This window comes from Vulpes vulpes, chromosome 3, assembly GCF_048418805.1.
Source record: "Vulpes vulpes isolate BD-2025 chromosome 3, VulVul3, whole genome shotgun sequence".
Taxonomy (NCBI): domain Eukaryota; kingdom Metazoa; phylum Chordata; class Mammalia; order Carnivora; family Canidae; genus Vulpes; species Vulpes vulpes.
The window spans coordinates 82,491,450-82,510,856 of record NC_132782.1 but is presented as its reverse complement, the minus strand read 5'-3'; the positions used below and the strand labels follow the sequence as shown (position 1 = coordinate 82,510,856).

The window sequence follows — 19,407 nt, the reverse complement described above, 5'->3', positions numbered from 1 at the left end:
GGTTAACCTCATCTGGCGATTTAGGGGCTGAGGGCTCCAAATCTTGGTCTTGGGTCTGGACTTCTCTCAACATCAGGCCTCCTGAGAGCTCCCCTGTGACCTCTCACAAACTTCTTATATCCACAGAAACACTTGAACACACACATCTGTGTGTCTCCCATCTCAGGGGAGTTCTGTTTCCCTCACCTCACTTGCTTTGGCTCCCTCCTTCCTGACACACACCTTCCTCCACTGCCTCCCCTGCCCCGCCGTCCTCCATCCCCAGATTCCTTGCCATCCAGTGTGATCACTTTGTGTCACCTCCTGATTGACATCCTCAACCTCTCAGTATAAAGCTGAGCCCTTGGCTTAGCCCCCAACCCTTCCCTCCAAGCTGCTCTGGCTCCAGGCCTAGCAGGTCCTCTCTGAAAGGCAGCATGCGCTCTGCCTTTGCACAGGCAAATCCCCTTCCCCATGCAGCCCTGGCCCTCGCACGATAAAGGAGACTGATCATCCTCCTCAAAACTTACCAAGGTGTGCAGAGCTGTATCTGTGATATTCTACCATTTTCATTTATTTCCTTACTTATTTATTTATTTTGAGAGAGAGAAAGAGATCACAAGCAGGAGGAGCAGGAGAAGGAGAGAGAATCCCAAGCAGACTCCCTGCTGAGCACGGAGCAGGATATGGGGCTTGATCCCATGACCCCAAGATCACGACCCGAGCTGAAACCAAGAGTCAGACACCTAACGGACTGTACCATGCAGGCACCCTTCCTACCATTTACATTTTTTAAAAAAGGAAGACAACGTGTGTGTACAGATGCTTGTAAATGCACAGTATGTTTCTGGAAAGATGCACAAGAGAATCTTTGCCTGCGTGCCAGCCAGGCAGCTAGGTAAAGGTGGACATGGATGGGAAGAATATCTTTCACTGCATTCTTACACTTTTTGTTGTCTGTTTTCTTCTTACAAGTAGATGGTTGCCAGTATGTATATTTACAGAGTTGTGCCACCATTGCCACTGTCTGATTCCAAAACATTCTCATCACCCAAAAAAGAAACCCTGTACTCATTCACAGTTGCTCCGGGTTCTCCCCCCAACCTGCTGCCCCCGGCAACCACTAATTAACTTCCTTTCTGTCTCTACAGGGTTGACCATTCTCAACATTTCCTATCAATGAAATCATACCCTGTGTGGTCTTTTGTGGCTGGCTTCTTTCACCTAGCATTATGCTTTCATGATGTATTTATGTCATAGCATATATCAGCACTTCATTCCTTTTTATGGCTGAATAATAATCCATTGTATAGATAGCCACATTTTATTTATCCATTGTCCGTTGAAGGCCATTTGGGCTTCTGCCACCTTTTGGCTATTGTGAGTAATGCTACTGTGAACATTCATACACAAGTGTTTGCACAGATACATGTTTTCATTTTTCGTAGATGTGTACCTAGTAGTGGCATTGCTGGCTAATATGGTAACTCTGTGTTTAACATTTTGAGGAATTGCCGAGCTGTTTTCCAGAGTACCTTCATTGCATGTTTCCAACACCAATGTATGAGGGTTCCAGTTTTCTTTCCATCCTCCCTAACACTTAACCATTCTAGCCTAGCAGATATGAAGTGATATCTCACTGTGGCTTTGATTTGCATTTCCCTAATGACTACTGATATTGAGCATCTTTCCATATGTTTATTGGCCATTTGTGTATCTTCTCTGGAGAAATATCTTTAGATATTTTGTCTATTTTTAAATTCAGTAATTTGTCTTTTTATTGTTGAGTTGTAAGCCATCTTAATGTATTCTGTGTACTAATCCCTCATCAGATACATGGTCTGCAAAAATGTCCTCCTATCCTGTGGGTTTTCTTTTCATTTCTTGATAGCGTCCTTTGAAATACAAGTTTTAAAGTTGATGAAATTCAATTTACCTCTTTTTTCATTTGTTATTTCTGCTTTTGGTATCAGATCTTAAATCACAGAGCTTTATGGTTGTGTTTCCTTTAAGAGTTTTGTAGTTTTAGCTCTTATATTTTGGTCTCTGGTTCATTTTGAGTTAGTTTTTGTAGTAAGTTTTGAAATTGGTAAGTGTGAGTACCCCCCCCCCCCTTTGCTTTTCTTTTTCAATATTGTTTTGCTTATTTTGAATCTCTTGCATTTCAATACGAATCTTAAGGATCAACTCGCCAGTTTCTGCAACGAAGCCAGCTGGGATGTTGACAGGCATTGCGCTGAATCTGTAGATTCAGATTTGGGAATTTTGCCATCTTAACAATATTAAGTCTCCTGATCCATGAACATTTTAAAGTCTCACTTTCAGATGGTTTATGGCTAGTATATAGAGAGACAATTGATTTTTGTGTATTGATCTTGTTTTATGCAACCTTGCTGAACACTGTATACGTTTTTATACATATAAGATTTTTTTTAACTATATACATATATTATCTGTTCATCAAAAACGGGTTTCAGAAACCTCGGATAAGAAAATGAAAAGAAAAAAAAAAAAACTCAGGTAGACATTCCTCCTTCACAGCCCACTATGATTTACCTGTGAGGTTTTGGGGGTGGAGGATTGGTTCTAGGCCCAGAGGATAGGATAGCACACTGCTGGGCACATTTTAACCACCCCTTAAATGATTCTGTTGAAAGAATGAACAAACCAGTAAGCAGTTCAGACAACCAGCATGGTCTACCTCTGAAGCGCTGTGCTGTAGGCAGAGGCTTTCCCACTGGGAAGCTATCATCTGCCTTGTAGCTTCTACCTGTTGGTTCTGGTTTTGCACTCTGGGAAGAGAGAGGATTGCTAATCCTTCTTCCCCACAGCAGCCCTTCAGATACATGGTGACAGCCAGAACATCAGATGGGCATGGCAAACGGTAAAGGAAGATAGAGGTACTGGTTACTGTTCTCATGGTCTTTGCAATATTTCTCATGCTGTCCTCTGTCACAGATCTCTTCTCTGTGGCCCCATCTTTATTTCCCCACTTGTCCTTCATGGCACTATCTTCTCTGGATTTCTCCAGTTTTCTCCTCTTAGACACTTGGTCAAGGTGGAGGCCAGGTAGTTGAAGAATATTACATCGGTTTATATAAGAAGCCACTGGGTGTTGTTACCCATGTTTACACTGCATTGCCTTCATAACCAAAATTACCCTGTGGTATTTGTCCATCCTGTTTTGAGCCACATAGGGATGTCCAGTGAGTCTTGTTCGGGTCTCTGCAACGGGGAGTATCATGGATGTGATTCTTCCTCACTGGAAGACTCCACCTGTGAGTTAGAAGTCATAATGGAATGTGATCTTGAGAGAGCAAGCTGTGCTGGTAGCTGGGCTCCACACCTGTCCCCAGTCTTTCCTCCCTCCACATTGCTCCAGAAGTGACTAGGGTACTGGAAGAGGGGCTCCCTCTACCCCAGGGTCCTCTCATGTCTCCCATAGGGCTCATAGCAAACGTGCTCTCTGCCACTCTGATCTCACTTCAGAACACATATGCTTTCCTTTTACGTGGCTGCGTTCAATTAAAATTATTTTTTTTAAGACTATTTATTTATTCATGAGAGACACAGAGAGAAAGAGAGAGAGAGAGAGAAAGAGGCAGAGTCATAGGCAGAGGTAGAAGCAGGCTCCTCACAGGGAGTCCGATGTGGGACTCGATCCCAGATTCTGGGATCATGCCCTGAGCTGGAAGGCAGATGCTCAACCACTGAGCCACCCAGGCGTCCCTGTGTTCAATTAAAATTAGAACTCCAAAGCTTAGCCACATGCGAGTCTATTTTGGGTGGGATCTTGGTCATTGTCTGTTGACTTCCGGTGTGCCACGTGGCTCTTCAAGTGATGTTTTGCCCTTGAAAGACACAGAGTAACACAGAACCAGTCTCTCATCCCTGTAGCTCTTGCTGGTCCTTACTGGCCTGTAGGCCAGCAGAGCATGTCAATTTGAAAATTCTGTTAGTGGTCTGTGTTTATTTCTAAATCATTAGCTTGTACATTCCCAGGGTACAGGCTACTGGGTTCCTGAGCAGGTCATTGCCACCGTGGTGTCTTGAATGTCGTCTGGATGTATCTCTGTCCCCAGACCCGAAGCAGAGGAGAACAGTCTGTGGGGTGCACTGGGAAGAGAATGCTATGTTTGGATTTTTTAGAAAGTTACCAGCATTTACTTAGATTCTGTCTCCTCCATACTGTGCCAGCTACTTGATGTGGGAGATTCTCACAGTTCATTTTCACAATTCAGCAAGGAGGGAGCTATTCACTAGGCAGATGAGGAGACCAAGGTATAAATGGTTTAAGGAACCCACCTCCAGATTATCCAGTAAGTATATCCTAGGGCTGGCTTCAGACCCAAGTCTCCAGTCCTTCAAGGCACATATTCTTTCCATTGACTGTGCAGCCCTGGTCATTGTGCTGGGGTATCATCGTATCCTTGGTGGGGTTCTCCAGGGGCTCAGCTTCCACATCTGAGAAGTGATATTGCCAATCTGGGGCTCTGTCACCATTCACAACAACCAAGGTTTATTCTCCCCACATTGCAGACAAGGAAACTGAGGCACAGAGGTTAATTCAGTGACCGACATAGTGCACCTGTGTTAGTGCTGGAGCTGGGGCTCAACCCTGTTCTTCTGACACTGTATCCAGGCCCTGGGCCCTGTGTGCCACTGCCCTCCCTACCACCTGTGCCCGGCGAGGCCCAGGTAGCATTGCAAAGATGAGCCTTTTGCACTTCAGAATATAAAATGCTGGGTGAACATCAAGACCAGTCTGTTTCTTTTTTTTTGGTGATCCCTTAGTAAAAAAATCCACAGCGTTGTCTATCTGTGCATCACAGCCAGCATGACAAGGTACACGGAAGTGGCCCAGCGGGGCAGCACCAGGGCGCCTGCAGCAGTCTGCTCGCTATGCCAAGGAATAGCATCTTTGTCACTACAAGCTCAGTGTGCAACACTTGTGGCACTGAGACCGAGGCCACCCTCGGGGAGGTTTTGGGATCACCTGTATATAAGCAGGACATTCATTGTCATGATAGCAGCTACAGAGTGTTTGGGCTTCCCAGGTGCTCAGCCCAATTGTAGGCATATTCCTTCTTAATACTCACCAAACGCCCAGGAAGAAGGCTTATTTCCTCCATTTCAGAGATAACATCACCTGGTTATTTCATCTCCAACCCCCAGCCTCCTTCCCTTTCTCTGCCACCACCACCTCCCCAGGGTTCTCTTGTTCTGACAAGGAAGTTTGCTCTTCCCTAAACTAGGCCTGAGCTTGGCTCTCATGCTTCCCATTTTTTAGACTAGACTACAAGGGGGCTAGTAAAAGCCTCTTTGAAGCTCTTAATTACAGGAAACTGCCTTCTCCGCTCCGATACTGCAAAGTAACCGATGCTGCAAAATTCGGTAGTGAGTTCCAAGGAGTCCCTGAGTCTCTATGGCCTTCTCTGCCTGGAACCTACCTGCATTCATTCACAGATGCTTCCCAGGCAGCCTCCTGTGTTAGTTAGGACCCTGATGCTGGGGTAGAGAGAGAAAGATACCACTGTCCCTGGCCTTGGATAGACCACAGGGTGGTGGAGAGGAAGCTCATGCACATGAGTCATCATCACATGGTGTGGGAAGTGGGCAGAGAGGGATTTACCAAGAGCTCAGGTGGTACCAGGACTGAGTGACCAGTGGTGCCTGGGGAAATCAGGAGGACACCACCCAGGAGGCGTCACGTAGACTGACTTATGAAGGAGGAGGGCTGGATTCCCTGTGCCCCGGGGTGAAGAGCATCCTAGGCAGAGGACCTAGCGGACAGTCCCAGAGGCATGAAGGGGCATGGCATGTTAAGGAGGCAGCAGCTTGGGGTGGGGACAAGTGTGGTTGGTGGTTGGATTTGGTGGGGGTTGAAGTTAGTGTAAATCAAGGGCTGTGTCAGGAAGGGTCGTAGGACCTCAGCCTAAGGAATGTGGGTTGTAACCTCGGAGTAAGGAGAAGCCATTAGGGTAAAGTGACTACATGTGCTTTTCTGGGTGCTAGGACAAGGACCCAGGGCTGCTGTGGAGGACACATCACCCTCTATGGCAAGGAGAGGCCACAGTTACAGAAATGTGCTGGGTCCAGGCTTACAGTGTCCGAACTGGAAGTAATGGGGGGATGTCAATTAAGACTAAAGCATCAAAGGAAGGAAAGAAATCATAATTCTGCAATCGATTTCTGAGGCCAAACGATTGGGACTTCTTGATTGATTGGTGGTCAAGGCTGGTGGTCAAGGAGGATTTCTGCATCTGTAAATACTACACTATTCTGTTCTTGTTTCCATTTTATGCAAAGCATCTTCCAATTAAAATTCAGACTTGTACTCATTTTCCCCACATTTCCTTCCTCTGCAGAATAGTGGAGGGTCCTATTGAAAACTCGAGTAACAGTCCCCAAAGCCTTAAAGCCATTAATGTTCCGAGTTACATGTGGGTGAGGGACTTTCACAGAGAATGTTACCTTAGACATGAGCATACCCCTAAAAAGTTGTAACGCTCCCCTGTGAGAGCTATTTATGAGACTGCCTTTTTAAAAGTGGCATAGTGGTTTGTATAAAAGCTAATGCCTTGAGTGTGTAAATTCTCTTCTAACTGACCCTCTGGAAATTGGCATTAATTTACATGATATTTGTGTGATGTTTCATCTTCTAAGTACATCACAGGTCAGTAATTATCACCAACACCAAAAAGTAGCTTGTGAATAGCTCCACACTGTTAGATTTTCTATCTTATTGGATTCTCCGGGGCTTTGATAAGGCAGATGTTCTGGTTGTTCTCTTCTCTTAGACATAGAAAATAAAATCCAGAGACACAAAGTGTACGTAGCTCGCTTAATATTCCCAAATGTGCAGTGGAGCCCTGTCATAAATCCAGTCTTCTGGGTTTAAGTCCTGTGTGCTTTCTACTTTATCATACCATCTTTCCCCTGCCCTGCCTGTGGCACACACACACAAAAAAAAATCCTTTGGCCTGCACAACATTGGTTGTTTATTCCTTATTTTTACTTTGTGCTGTCTTAGCGGTATAGCTGCCCTAGGACTTGTAACAGACAGCTTTAGTAGATCATGCTGCTGTAACAAGCAACCCCAAAGCTCAGTGGCCTACGACAATAAAAGATTACTTCTTGCCCTTATGACATATCGGCTGCAGGCTGACTGTGACCGTCCTGGGATCGTGTGTGTTCTTCATTCGGAGAGCCCAGTGGAAGCAGCAGCTCCTAGTAGGTCATGTTGGCCTTACAGTGGAAGAAAAGAGCTCAGTGCCAAACCATGTGATCGCTTTTAAATCTTAAGCTCCAGCGTGACACATAGCACTGTCATTTACATTGCATTGGCCAAAGCAGCTCACCTGGTCAAACCTGACATCAGTGCGGTGGGAAAGCAACCACATGGAAAGTGCCGTTCCACCACCAGTCACACGGCAGTGGCAAAGGTGTGTGGCCTGTCACACAGGAAGGGTAGACAGTGACTGATAGCGACAACTCGAGATTCCACATGACTCCCAGAATGGCACAGTGTAGTTCTGCCAGTGCTCACATGGCCAGGCACCTGCTCAACCCCTCCACAATCTTAGGGGTCTCACTAGTGATTTCCATGAACTCGTCTCCAAACCTGGCTTCTGAGTGTACATGCTACTGTAAGCAAGTATTTTGAATTTATAAAGTGGTTGAGGTGGGGTTTTTTTGTTTGTTTTTTTGCTTGCTTACAAAGATCGTATGTATGTATGTATGTATGTATGTATGTATGTATGTATTTATTTATTTATTTATTGCCATCTCTACACCCAGGGCAGGGCTTCAACTTGCAACCCCGAGATCAAAAATCGCATGCTCCGCCAACTGAGCAGGCCAGGGGCCCCTGATTATTTCAGACTTAGAATAAGCTACCTTTCTATATACTTTCATCTTCAGTTTTAATTCTTATTACAGAAAGGCCAAACTCAGCATGGTAAAACTGATGTTGCTGGGAGGATAACCATTGGGTCCAGGAGACTTGCACAGCAACCACCGGGGTCCCTCTGGTAAGGAGACACAGGTTGCTGCAGGAGGGCAGCTCGAGAGCGCTCTCAGGCGCATGCAGTGGGAAAGGATGCTTCTAGCGTGCTGGCTCCCGCCAAGTGGCTGTCATCACGTCAGCACAGGAACCATACTTCCTACACAAAGAACTCTTTACATATTAAGCATTTTCTTAAAGACTTAAAACCAGATCCCTTAACCATTTACTCACTTCTGTAGGGAAAACTCAATCACTTGAGGCAAATTGTCACGCGCACAGCGAGAATGTATCAAACACCTCCCATGTGCTGTTTGGGAGGAAAGCCAATAGAGATAAAAAGCATAGCATAGTCTTTCAAGGAACCTGGGGTCTCCTGAGGGAGCCTTCTCTGTGGTCCTGGAACCTCAGGACAATCCCATGCGGCAATGGGCATGTCCCACAAGCAGCTGGGAGAGGAGCCAGTTGAGCCTCAAGGATCACAAGGAGGCACCTTCCAGGCTGCTGGGGAATTGCTCGCGTATGCATGGAACGAGGAGTAACCAGGCATGGCGGGACATGAGGCACATCCCTGGAGCGGAACAGGTTTTCCCCAGGGCCAGGGCCCCAGTGCAACCAGAGCTTTGCCGGATCTGCCCCAGTGCCACCACCTCTGTCCCTGCCCGAGCTCATCCCCTTGCTCAGCCAGTGCCTTTAAGGGCTAGGGATGGTAGACAGACTCTCTACCTCAGGCTGTCTTTGCACATGCAGTAGTCCGAGTGTCTAACCTGGATCCTGCTTCCAGCCTTCTACGCCCTAAGACCTTACGTCAGACTGTTCCTCAGGGCTGCCAAGCTGAGGCCTGGCTCATGGTTGCCGAGGCAGGCAATGCACACAGCCGAGCATCTGCAGCAGGTGGAGGGCATGGGGATGAGGACCACACTCTCTCTCTCCCCTATGTTCCCAGAATGCTCAAGGGTGACAAACACAGCCTTGCTTCCTGGGCTCTGACTGCATGGACAAACCCAGGAAATCTGTGGAATGTGACAAAGCCACTGCCAGGTAGCCAGCCTTTCCCTGAGCACCTTACCCATGTGAGCTTGTCTTCCCACTTCTGCCCAGGAGATGGGTACCATTATCCCTTGTACAGATAAGGCTGACCAGCCCGGCCTAGGGGCCCTCCTTCCCCTCTCTAAACTCAGAGCCCTGCCAGGCCAAGGGAACCCACTACCCACGTCCTCTTCGAGCCTGAATAGGTCAGCAGTAGAGATGCCAGCCAAGGGTAGTCAGAGGGAGCAGAAACACCTGAGATAGGAAGTCCTAGGCTGCAGCAAGGAGAAGCCTGCCACAGGAAGCACGGAGCTGGAAGGAGGAGAAGGATCCACCAAAACTCAGACTCTAAGGCCTGGTCTTGGCCGAGGATGACCATCAGGGTGTCCAAAGATGAAATGACAATAGAAGGTCTCAGAATTCCCAGAATCAACAGACTCTTCCACCCTTGGAAATCTTACAGTGGGGCTGGGTCGGGGGACCCCATCGAGTAGAAACTCAACCACGCGTGGATCACTCATCATCTCTCTTCAGAAACCTTGTAGTCCGATTGCTTACTGAATTAATGAAACCTACTGGCCTGATCTTATTCTCTCAGGACTGGCTTTGAACTCTCGAGTTTGTGGAAAGGGGAAGGCCAGGGGAAGGGCTCAGAATCACGATCCCTGTTTGAGTCTGTTAGAGCCGCCATAACCAGGCACCACACACTGAGCTACTTAAACAGCAGATCTTTATATCTTACAGTTCTAGGAACTAGACAGCCAAGTGAGGCTGTGGGCAGTATCGGTTCCTTCTGCGGCTAAGAGGCTGTGAGAGGGATTCTGTCCAAGGCCTTTCTCCTGGCTTCTGGTAGCTTGTTGGCAGTCTTTGGTGTCCCTTGGTCCGTAGACATATGATCCCAGTCTCTGCCTTCATGTTAACATGGGGTCCTCCCTGGGTGTTTGACTATGTCTGCGACCAGATTTCCCCTTTTATATAAGGACAAGGCCATACTGGGTTAGGACCTACTCCAATAATCTCCTCTTGGGATGCCCAGGTGGCTCAGTGGTTGAGCATCTGCCTTTGGCTCAGGTCATGATCCCAGGGTTCCGGGATTGAGTCCCTCATTGGGCTCCCTGCAGGGAGCCTGCTTCTCCCTCTGCCTGTGTCTCTGCCTCTGTGTGTGTGTATGTGTGTCTCATGAATGAATAAATAGAATCTTTAAAAAAATAATAATAATCTCAAAGACGTCTCAAAGACGCCTTCTTTGCAAATCAGGTCACATTAGTAGGTGTTGGGGACCAGGGCTTCAACATCTTTTGAGGGGACACAGAACAGTCCCCCAGTGTGCTATGTAAATAACCAGCCCTCATCCCCTGCCTCTTCCTCTGCACCCCCCCCCACCCACAATTAACAGTCCTGACAGGAGAGACAGGATCCTTCCAGATCTCATCCTTTGTCCACCAGAGAGGCAGCGACCCTTTGTACACTTGGTCGTACTACCTGGAAAGCGAAGGACCCTCCCTCCTTGGGTCCTGAGCTGAGTAGAGAAGCTTCTGTCGGGGTCAGGACATACAAAGAGCTGCCAGGGCATGTGCCCTGCTTCCTAGGCAGAAACTCTGCTCCCCATGAACACATTGCTCTCCAGAAGTAACAGAAAGACCCAGAGCATAGGGAGTGTTCCAGACACCTGAAGAGGTAACTCCAAATCCACTTTTACTCAAAACATCTACATAGGGGATGTTTAGATACAGATAAAATCATACTATTAAGACATTTTCCAAATTTTGCAATAGGTACTAGAAAAGATTGGTACATTATGATAGCACAATCCAGCATTTTACATATGGTTTAATTTCAGATACATTTCTAACCGCTTTATTGAGATATAATTCACATACTGTTTAATTCACCCATTTAAAATCTGCAGCCCATCGACTTTTAGTAGAGTCACAAAAAGTTGTGCAACCATTAATACAATCAACTGTATAGAGTGTTTCATCACCCCATAAAGAATCCTGCACCCTAAGCTATCCTCCTCCAAACCCCCATCCTCTCCAGCCCCAGACAACCACTAACCTACTTTCCATCACTATAGGTTGCCTGTGTGACTGCATTTCATTCAACTGTATGTTTTTTTTTTTTTTTTTTTAATTAGAAAAAAAAAAAAAACTTTGAAGAGAACTTGAAATCAGACAGAGGATGACTTCTACTGGAGAGTGGCAGAATTGGGATTTTTATTTTCCTCTCAATCTCTCTCTCTTGATTTTTTTTTTTTAAATTTTTCTAGTTATACAATCAGCCTGAATTGCTACTACTTGGAGGGGGGAGAAACCCACATTATTGTAAAAATAAAGAGAAAACGGTCTTGTCATTCTTAAGTAGTCCTTGGGGATTATTCTGAATACTTCCCCAGCACCTAAAAATCGGTCTTATTTTATGGGAGGAAAATGTGTCTGAGTTCCAGACAGCTGACTTCAAATGGGAATTTTGGAGCCCAACTGGCTAGAAACTGGAAATGCTTGTCTGCTATTCATTGGCTTTCCTGAGGCCTGGCCCCTGCCAGCCCTGGAGTCCCACTCCCCAGCGCCTTCCCATCCTTCATCAAGTGGCCTCTCTTGGCCCTGAACAAATTGTTGGTTGGCTCCCGTGAGGGACCCCTATAATTAAGCCACATCCTTTTGCCTCTTTAATAACATTGGAGACAGAGAGTATAATTCTGTGAGGGGACCGAAGGAATATGTAATTTTGTGTCCTTTTCCTGAGCCAATATGAACTCGGTGCATGTAGCATCTTGCATGCTTCAGGTGTAAAGAGATCTGATGTCTCAACAAGTGTGTTATGTGAGCAGAAGATGTACTGAGTTCATCTGGCAATCAGGGGCTCTTAGAATGTGTGTCCAGCATACCTTAGGAGTTTCATGTGTCACCTTTCTTTAATGAAGAGGCTTTACGCTAGCCCGGCTGGGTGAGCTCACAAGGCAGACTGATCCTGGCCACCATCCCTAGTCTGGTACCAGAGTTAGAAACCTGGATGCCATCCTTGACTTACCTGCTTCTGCTTCCTCTGTGTCTCATATCAACACGGTTTGACCCCATTCTCCCTGATTCTCCCCATTCTCTTTCTCAATCCTTCCTGCCCTACAGAGTGCTCACTGTGTGGGAGGTAGGAAGCCCTGAAATGTCCCCTTCTACATGCACTGCTGGGCCTTTGTGGTCTGATCCCTGCTCACTTGACCAGTCTCATCACCCACATGTCCCTGTTTCCACCCCAGCAGACCCCCATGTTCCCTGGTGTTGTGACCACCTCATCTGTGGGTTCTTAATCTTGATTCCATGGACAGAACACAAGAGGACACATCAGTGTCCTAAGTAGAGTATGTTTTTAGGAGGCAGGTCCTTGGCTTTCATAAAATTCCTAACCAGGATCTATGAACCCCCAGATTTAAAAGAGTTTTGCTCTGGGTATTTGAACGTGCTCTTCCCCTTTCATGCAATGTCTCTCCTTCCCACCTTGATGAGCTACTCTTGTGGTCTCTGCTCAAAAGTCATCCAGTTTTCTACTTGGTGGCCCCTTCTTGGTGTCCCCATGGCTCTGCTTGCCCAGGACTTTGCCAGCTGGAACTTAATCACTTGTTTCCATACCTGTTTCCCCACTGGACCATGGCTTCTAGGCTAGGAGCTGTCGGTCTGTGCCCATCTCTAGCACAGTGTCTGGCATATGGTCAACTCTTGGTCAGTACTCGCAGAGAGGAAAAGGGACTGTTTTCTCAGCTGGGCAGTGTGACCACGCATGGCAAATGGCTGCAGAGCGCCACTCCTGCCTTGTCACCCTTGCCACCTGGGCTCACATGGCTTGTCTCCACTCCATGTGTTTATAGCCACTTACCCTAAGAGCAAGGCCCAGCTGTCTGGCACTTTCCTGAAGAAACCAGACTTCGGTTTGCCATGTGATGATTTCTCAGTTACCTCGTGACAAATTTTGAACTCTTTGTTTTTTCTTTTCCTCCTTCTCTTGCCTTTTAGATTGATGCACTGAGTAAAAGAAGCAAAGAAGCTGAGGCAGCCTTCTTGAATGTCTATAAAAGATTGATCGATGTTCCAGGTAAGTCCAATAACTTATACAGCCCACCAGTGGGCATTGTGTGTTGGTGAGTTGGTGGCTCTCGGGCTTACTCTTCTCCGCTTCCCTGAGGGAGTTATACCAGGAAACTGGGAATTCTGAATATGGATTCTCCAAAACCGAGACTTTGGATGGGTATGGAAATTAGATGCATATTTGCTGAAGTTAATCATAAAACTTCCACGTGATGCCTTTGTAAATACAGAAACTCAAATCTGTGGGGCTGCCTTTGGCTTCGGTATAAAATGCTGCACATTCTTAGAGAAGAAATCAAACCCATGTGTGGGCCATGCAGGCATCATGAATGTTCATGGTTCTGGGCTGATTCAGGAATGGCCCTCATTGGGCCCCTCAAGCACCTCCTCCCTCTCAGGTCATCCAGGGAATTAGTATCCTCTGGCCAAGTCTTTGACTTAAAGGTTATAGCTGAAGGCAAGGGGTAGCCTGTTTACCACATATGTGGGTTGTTTCTTCTTTTAAAAGAACTAAAGAGTTAACCTTTTAATAATGCTTGCTGGGAAGTCAGAGAGGTAATGGCTTTCCATTCCTTATTTTATAAAAGTAAGGCAGAATTTAGAGCACCTTGAGCCACTGTTCCCATTGGTCCTCTTTTCCTGGGTGTTCCATTCACTTAGAATCCATGGAGAGGTGATGGACATGATCACATGGGTCCTAGCTCAGTCCTGGAAAGACTCAGATCAGAAATTTAGGAAAGTTGTTTGAATATCCTCCCCTTCAGACCAAGGAAACCAAATTACCAACACCCTCCCCTACTCAGCCATTGGAGTTGCTCACTTGCTTTTAGTAATCCTCTGAACATTACTGGCATTACTAGAGCTGCTTTTAGCAAAACAGAGCAAAAGCAGGTCTCCTTGGTATCTGTATTTGTATTCCAGTTTAGGTTCACTGTGGGCTCTGCTGTCCCTTCTGGGAATGGGAGTTAATAGAGGCCACAGCAAGCTAGGTGTGGCAGAAAGCACTTTGGACACTTTGGACAGAGAGGAGGGAGATACAGATTCTCCTGTCAGGGCCTGTTGTCTTGGTCACATTCCTTTTCTTCTCCAGACTTAAGCTTTTCTAATCTGGAAAATGGAATAAGGTAGGGGAACAGCCTAGTGATGATGATAATAGTTTTTTTTTTTTTTTTCTAACTTTTCACTGTCTTTGGAGCATATCCAGCCCTTAGTTCCAACTCCTAGGCTTTTGATTTTCTGCAAGAATTTGTGTCTGTCTAGGGGTTCTCCAGAGGCCCTGGCCATGGCTCATGAGGAGCTCTTCACAGTAACTGGATCATTTGATACCTGACCTGGACTGTTTCTCAGGAATCGGCAGCTTGGTGGGTCTGCTTGCATTTTATTTTGCAAGTTTTGTGTCAGTGACTTAGTTAAAAAGGGGACAGGCTTGTTTTGTCTTTGCCAAAGACCCAGAGAGCCTTTAGCTACTGTGTTCTAAATAACCTACACTCTATTTTAAAAGTCCATTTGTACTTGGGTTTTCCCTTAGTGAAGTTTCTCAACTGGGTAGTTACTTTCCAAGTTACTGGGTTTCTCTTTCTGCAGTTTTTCCATCTTAATTTTCCATAGAAAAAGCAGAGATGGTTTTTAAATCAACACTCCTCTTTGCCTGACCAGGCCTCATTCATAGACAGACATAATTTTTACAGAATTTTGATCATAACATGGGTATATATTTATATTCTGCCCTTTTTTTTCTTAATATAATGTATCAGTGGTAATCTTCTTAATTATTATTTTTGGCTGGAGAATTAAAGTTTGCAGTTTCAATTTAAGATGATAGGAGCAAATGATGTTTGATGTTTTCTGTTAAGAGTAGAAGTCAATTCGAGTACATCTGTATCCACATAGAACATTTTTACCCACCTCCGAGGTATTTTTTTCTTAAAAATGCTGTGGTCTGACAGATCTAACAAGTTCCTTAAAAAGCAGGAATGGAGCTTGGAGCACTCTACCTGTGTTTTGAAGTCTGCTTATTGCTCAGATGAAGTAATCCTGTGGCTGAGCCTTACAGGAAGGGTCTGGTCAATAGCATTGCATTTACTGACAGTCATGCAGTTGGGGGAGTCAGGGTGCCTTAACTGTCTGTGTGCTCCAGGCTTCCATCCAGCTGAACCCAGAAACATTGGTGGGGTGTGTTAAGTTCTAGTTGCAAGAGACAGCAACTTATACTCTGTCAGAAAAGTGAAGGAAGAGCTCTCGGGAATAATGGGATGGGTATTTCAGCTATGTGTCATATGGCCCAGCTCCAGGAGCCCAGGAAGAGCTGACCAGCTGGCTCCAGGAAAAGGAGGAGACAAAGCCCCACTAACTAAGGAGGTTGATCCAGAAATCTGACAGAACCAAGCCCCACTGTCCCCAGTCCAGAAATTTTTTTAAAAAGGATTTTATTTATTTACTTGAGAGAAAGAGTGAGTTAGCAGGGAGAAAGAATGTCAGGCAGACTCCACATTGATCCTGGAGCCTGACACAGGGATTGATCTCATGACCCTGAGATCATGACCTAAGCCGAAACCAAGAGTCAGATGTTCCACTGACTGAGCCACCCAGGTGCACCCCTGCCAAACCATTCAGGAATTTTATTTATTTGTGTCTTTTCTTATTTCTCACCTGTTAGTTCTACTGGAATGAAAGCTCTCTGAGGACACTTTGGTTTATCACTCTGTGCCCAAGACTTGGAGCAGGGCCTGGCATACCACGGGTGTGATACGTTGCATGACCCGAGGGGTGCATCATCACAGAGCCACCCTGGAGTCCTCAGCAGCAGAAGTCACCAAGGGACATGCTAGTGGCTCTTAAAGCTCAATTTCAGCTCAGTTCTAACTCCTCGGTGTCAGTTTGCATATCCAGTAGCTCCTAGGCACACCCACTGGGATGACTGATGTGCACCCTGAAGCTACCCAGTGTGTCCAGAGAAAACCAGCTCCTTCTTGCTTTGCCTCTCTTAGCAAGCAGCACCACCTTCAACCCACCTGCTCACACGAGAGCATGGGGTCACCAAGTCCTGGCCATTCTGCCTCCAGAATGTTCTCTATTCCATTCACCTCTCTCCATCCCAGCTTCTGCTCTCCATTTTGTAGTTCAGGCCACCCCCCTTGTGTTTGCAGTATCTCAGAGTGAGTCTCTGTGCTTATAGGAATAGATTTATTTCTACCCTGCCGGCAGGCCAGGCCCCATCTCAGCTGATACATTATTCACCCCAATTGACTTGAGACCCTCCTACCTGGCCTCCCGGGTCTGGCTTAGCCCTTTACACACACACACACACACACACACACTCACTCACTCACTCACTCACTCACTCATTCACCCTCCCAGCACCCTGTGTCTGTCTCTGTTGTAACTACTTGGTACTCTGCTGTTTTCCTTTTGGGCCCAGCAGGGAGATGGGGCAATGTGGTCTTGTCCTTATTTTCCTAGTGTCCACCCCGATGCCTGCCACATAGAGAAACTCTACAAGTACTGGTTAAATGAATACATTGGGGTCAGATCATTTTTTCAAAATGCTTTCTGAGGTTTTGCAGTCTTTAATTCTTCATATTGGACCACACTCCTGGAGCATTCTAACCCAGAGTGCAAGAGAATGGAGCATATCATGTACTGAGTTGTAGCAGTGGAATAGCTGTCTGGGCTCTCCTTTTGGTTCAGTGTTCTCCTATAAAGATTTACCTGGACACATAGACATTTATATGACACTTAGCACTCTGGGTTTAGCAGCCCGGCACATGTGCTTCAGAATCTGTGCTTGGTTTAACAGCTGTTCTGCTGGCGTCCCAAGCTTTGCACACCCTGTGTCCACCTCATGCTCCCCTCCCGTCCTCCTTTCTGGCAGTGGTGTGACTCGGCTCTGAGGGAGAAGAAACATTTGAGCCCTGGCTGCTCCTCCCTCTTGCTCATCTTCCACATCCCAAATCCCAAATCCTGCTATTTCTCTTACCCAAAGCTCCTTCATATTAAAGATACTGAAAAACATTTAAATATAGAATTGTCCTGATGAGTCCTTCAAACAGGTAAAATAGTTAAAACCCTCATATTTACCTTCTTCCTCACTTGCCACCAGATTGTTCTTCATTTTATAGTCAGTTTTGAGAATATTTTTAAATGCTTTTTATTGGGAATATCCTGCTTACTTCAGCTAAAGCATGCTTCCTTTCCACACTGCTGTGACTTCCCCCACAAATGGGGTTAGTTGGTCAGCACCTCAGAAACTGCCCCTCCTTGTGTCCTAGGCACCATGCTGAGCCGCAGGGGTAGAATCGGGAGCTAATCAGCCAGAGAGCTTCCTGTTTTCATGGACCTCAGAGGGTGGTGGGAATGTGGGTATTAAAAGTAATCACACACATAGTTATACAGTATAGGTATGACAAGTATTTTGGAGGCAGAGTCCATTGGGCAGGAAAGTATAGATCAGAAAGGACTGGGCAGGGTCCCGGGCAGCTGCCGTGGGCAGTGACAAGAGTGGCCAAGTGCGACGTCATCTAAACTAAAATACTGTCACTAGTCAAGAGGGCACTGCTAATAGTTATGCCCCAAAAAGGGCACACGCCAGTGTGGTCACCTGCTTCAAAGCCAGGTAGAGGCCTGGTAGATTATGTGAAGGATTCTGGACTTCATCTAACAGAGAAACCAGGAATGACTTGTAAGCAGAAAAAGATACTATCAGATGAGCATAATAAAAAAGTCATCCTGACTTCAGGGAACATGGGGAGGAAGAGATGAGGTCACTTGGTTTTAGATGGCAGGAGTAGAATTAGAGGAAAATGGTTGGATTTCAGCTGCATAAAGGAGGTAGAGTGGATGGTTGAGGAAGGTGACCAGGACAGCCTTTGCCAGGACCTGGTGGGCACAGCATTACTTCCTTCAGGACTTACTTACATGGTTCCCTGTGGTTCATTAATTAAAAGGAGAACCAACAAGGGCACCTGGGTAGCTCAGTCGGTTAAGCATTCAGCTCTTGATTTTGGCTGAAGTCATGATCTCAGGGTTATGAGATTGAGCCCCATGTCATCTGGCTGTGAGCTCATCAGGGGATTCTGCTTGAGATTCTCCCTCTCCCTCTGCCCCCAGCCCCACTCTATAAAATAAATAAATCTTGGAAGACCAACAGACCATTGGGAGGATTAACCTCTTCCTGATTTCTATTATCATCTCTGATTATTGTGTTAATTGAAAATGGCCTTTGCCTTTGTTGTCAATGTCATGGCCATAAGAAAGCAGTTTTACATTTTGATTCATAAATAAGTTAGTAGATTTTACTACATTAGTTGAGATGGCTTCATCTGTCAGTTTCATCACAAATGGATTTTGTATCCATAATGTTTGTGGTCAACATATAGAAGTGTCTTAAACTTGGACATATTTAAGTTTATTTCTTTTAATACACCTCTGATCAAGATTTGTACTTACTACTTGCTGATGATTAGCCGCATGAAGAAGAGCATCATAGCCAACTGCCAACAACATGACTTGGTAAGGACACCTAGGCGAGGCCCCCCGCCCAGAGGGGAAGTCCCTCTGCCACTGGGTCCTTCACAAGGCCAGTGTCCTTCTGCATGGGCATCTGTATTTGTGGGTGAGAGCCAAGTTAGTGAATATCTGTCAACAACAGTGATCCTGAGTGTGTAGGAAGAAGTTCAAGGTATGCTGTTTAAGAAGCCCTATAACCCATTTCCTGGTAGTGTGTTTTTTTGCCAGGCCCTGGAGCACGCACCTAAGGTACAAATGCAGTTGAGCTTTGGCCCTTGCTTGGCCCTTGGGTGGTTCCTTTTTGGGTGGTGGGAGACTACACAGCCTTTGAGAAAATATTCCCCATACTTAAACAGGCTACACAGGCAGCCTCCATCCCTAGCTGTAATGAAAGGAGAAATAAAGGTCTCAGCTCTTAAAGTGTGATCCTCTCCAATAGCTGGAAATATTCTAGAATGACCTCTTTAAAGGCTTTTGCATAGCTGGAATGTTACTGTATTCTGAGCAAAATTACAATGGTATGCATAATCTGCCAGGAATTAACTTTGCGTGGGTGACTTGCTCTTGCTTCTTAATACTTTTCAGATTTTTTTTTTTTACAATGAGCATGTATTTATCTGTACAATTGGAGGGGGGAGCATAAATCAGGAAAATAATCACGATCTTAGTTTCTAAATAGCCCTTACTGGTGGATTACAGATAAGAATGTAAGCATTAGTCAGTTGAGTGTTTTTGAGACCCTTAACAATTTGTGTAAAACACAGTTATGACTTTCCTGTCTCAGAAGCATCTTGATAATGGTATTTTTTTGAA

At 45.9% G+C, this 19,407-nt stretch overlaps 1 protein-coding gene across 12 annotated transcripts in view; it reads left to right on the top strand.

Annotated features, from left to right (window-relative positions):
• Window positions 1–19,407, top strand: part of CUX1 (cut like homeobox 1) — a 363,575-nt gene that overhangs the window by 181,732 nt on the left and 162,436 nt on the right. For all 12 annotated transcript variants that reach the window (XM_026019558.2, XM_026019559.2, XM_072752950.1 and 9 more), the window contains exon 4: window positions 13,018–13,096. In XM_026019558.2, the coding sequence (XP_025875343.1) occupies window positions 13,018–13,096 (79 nt within the window). The remainder of the gene's footprint in view (window positions 1–13,017; window positions 13,097–19,407) is intronic.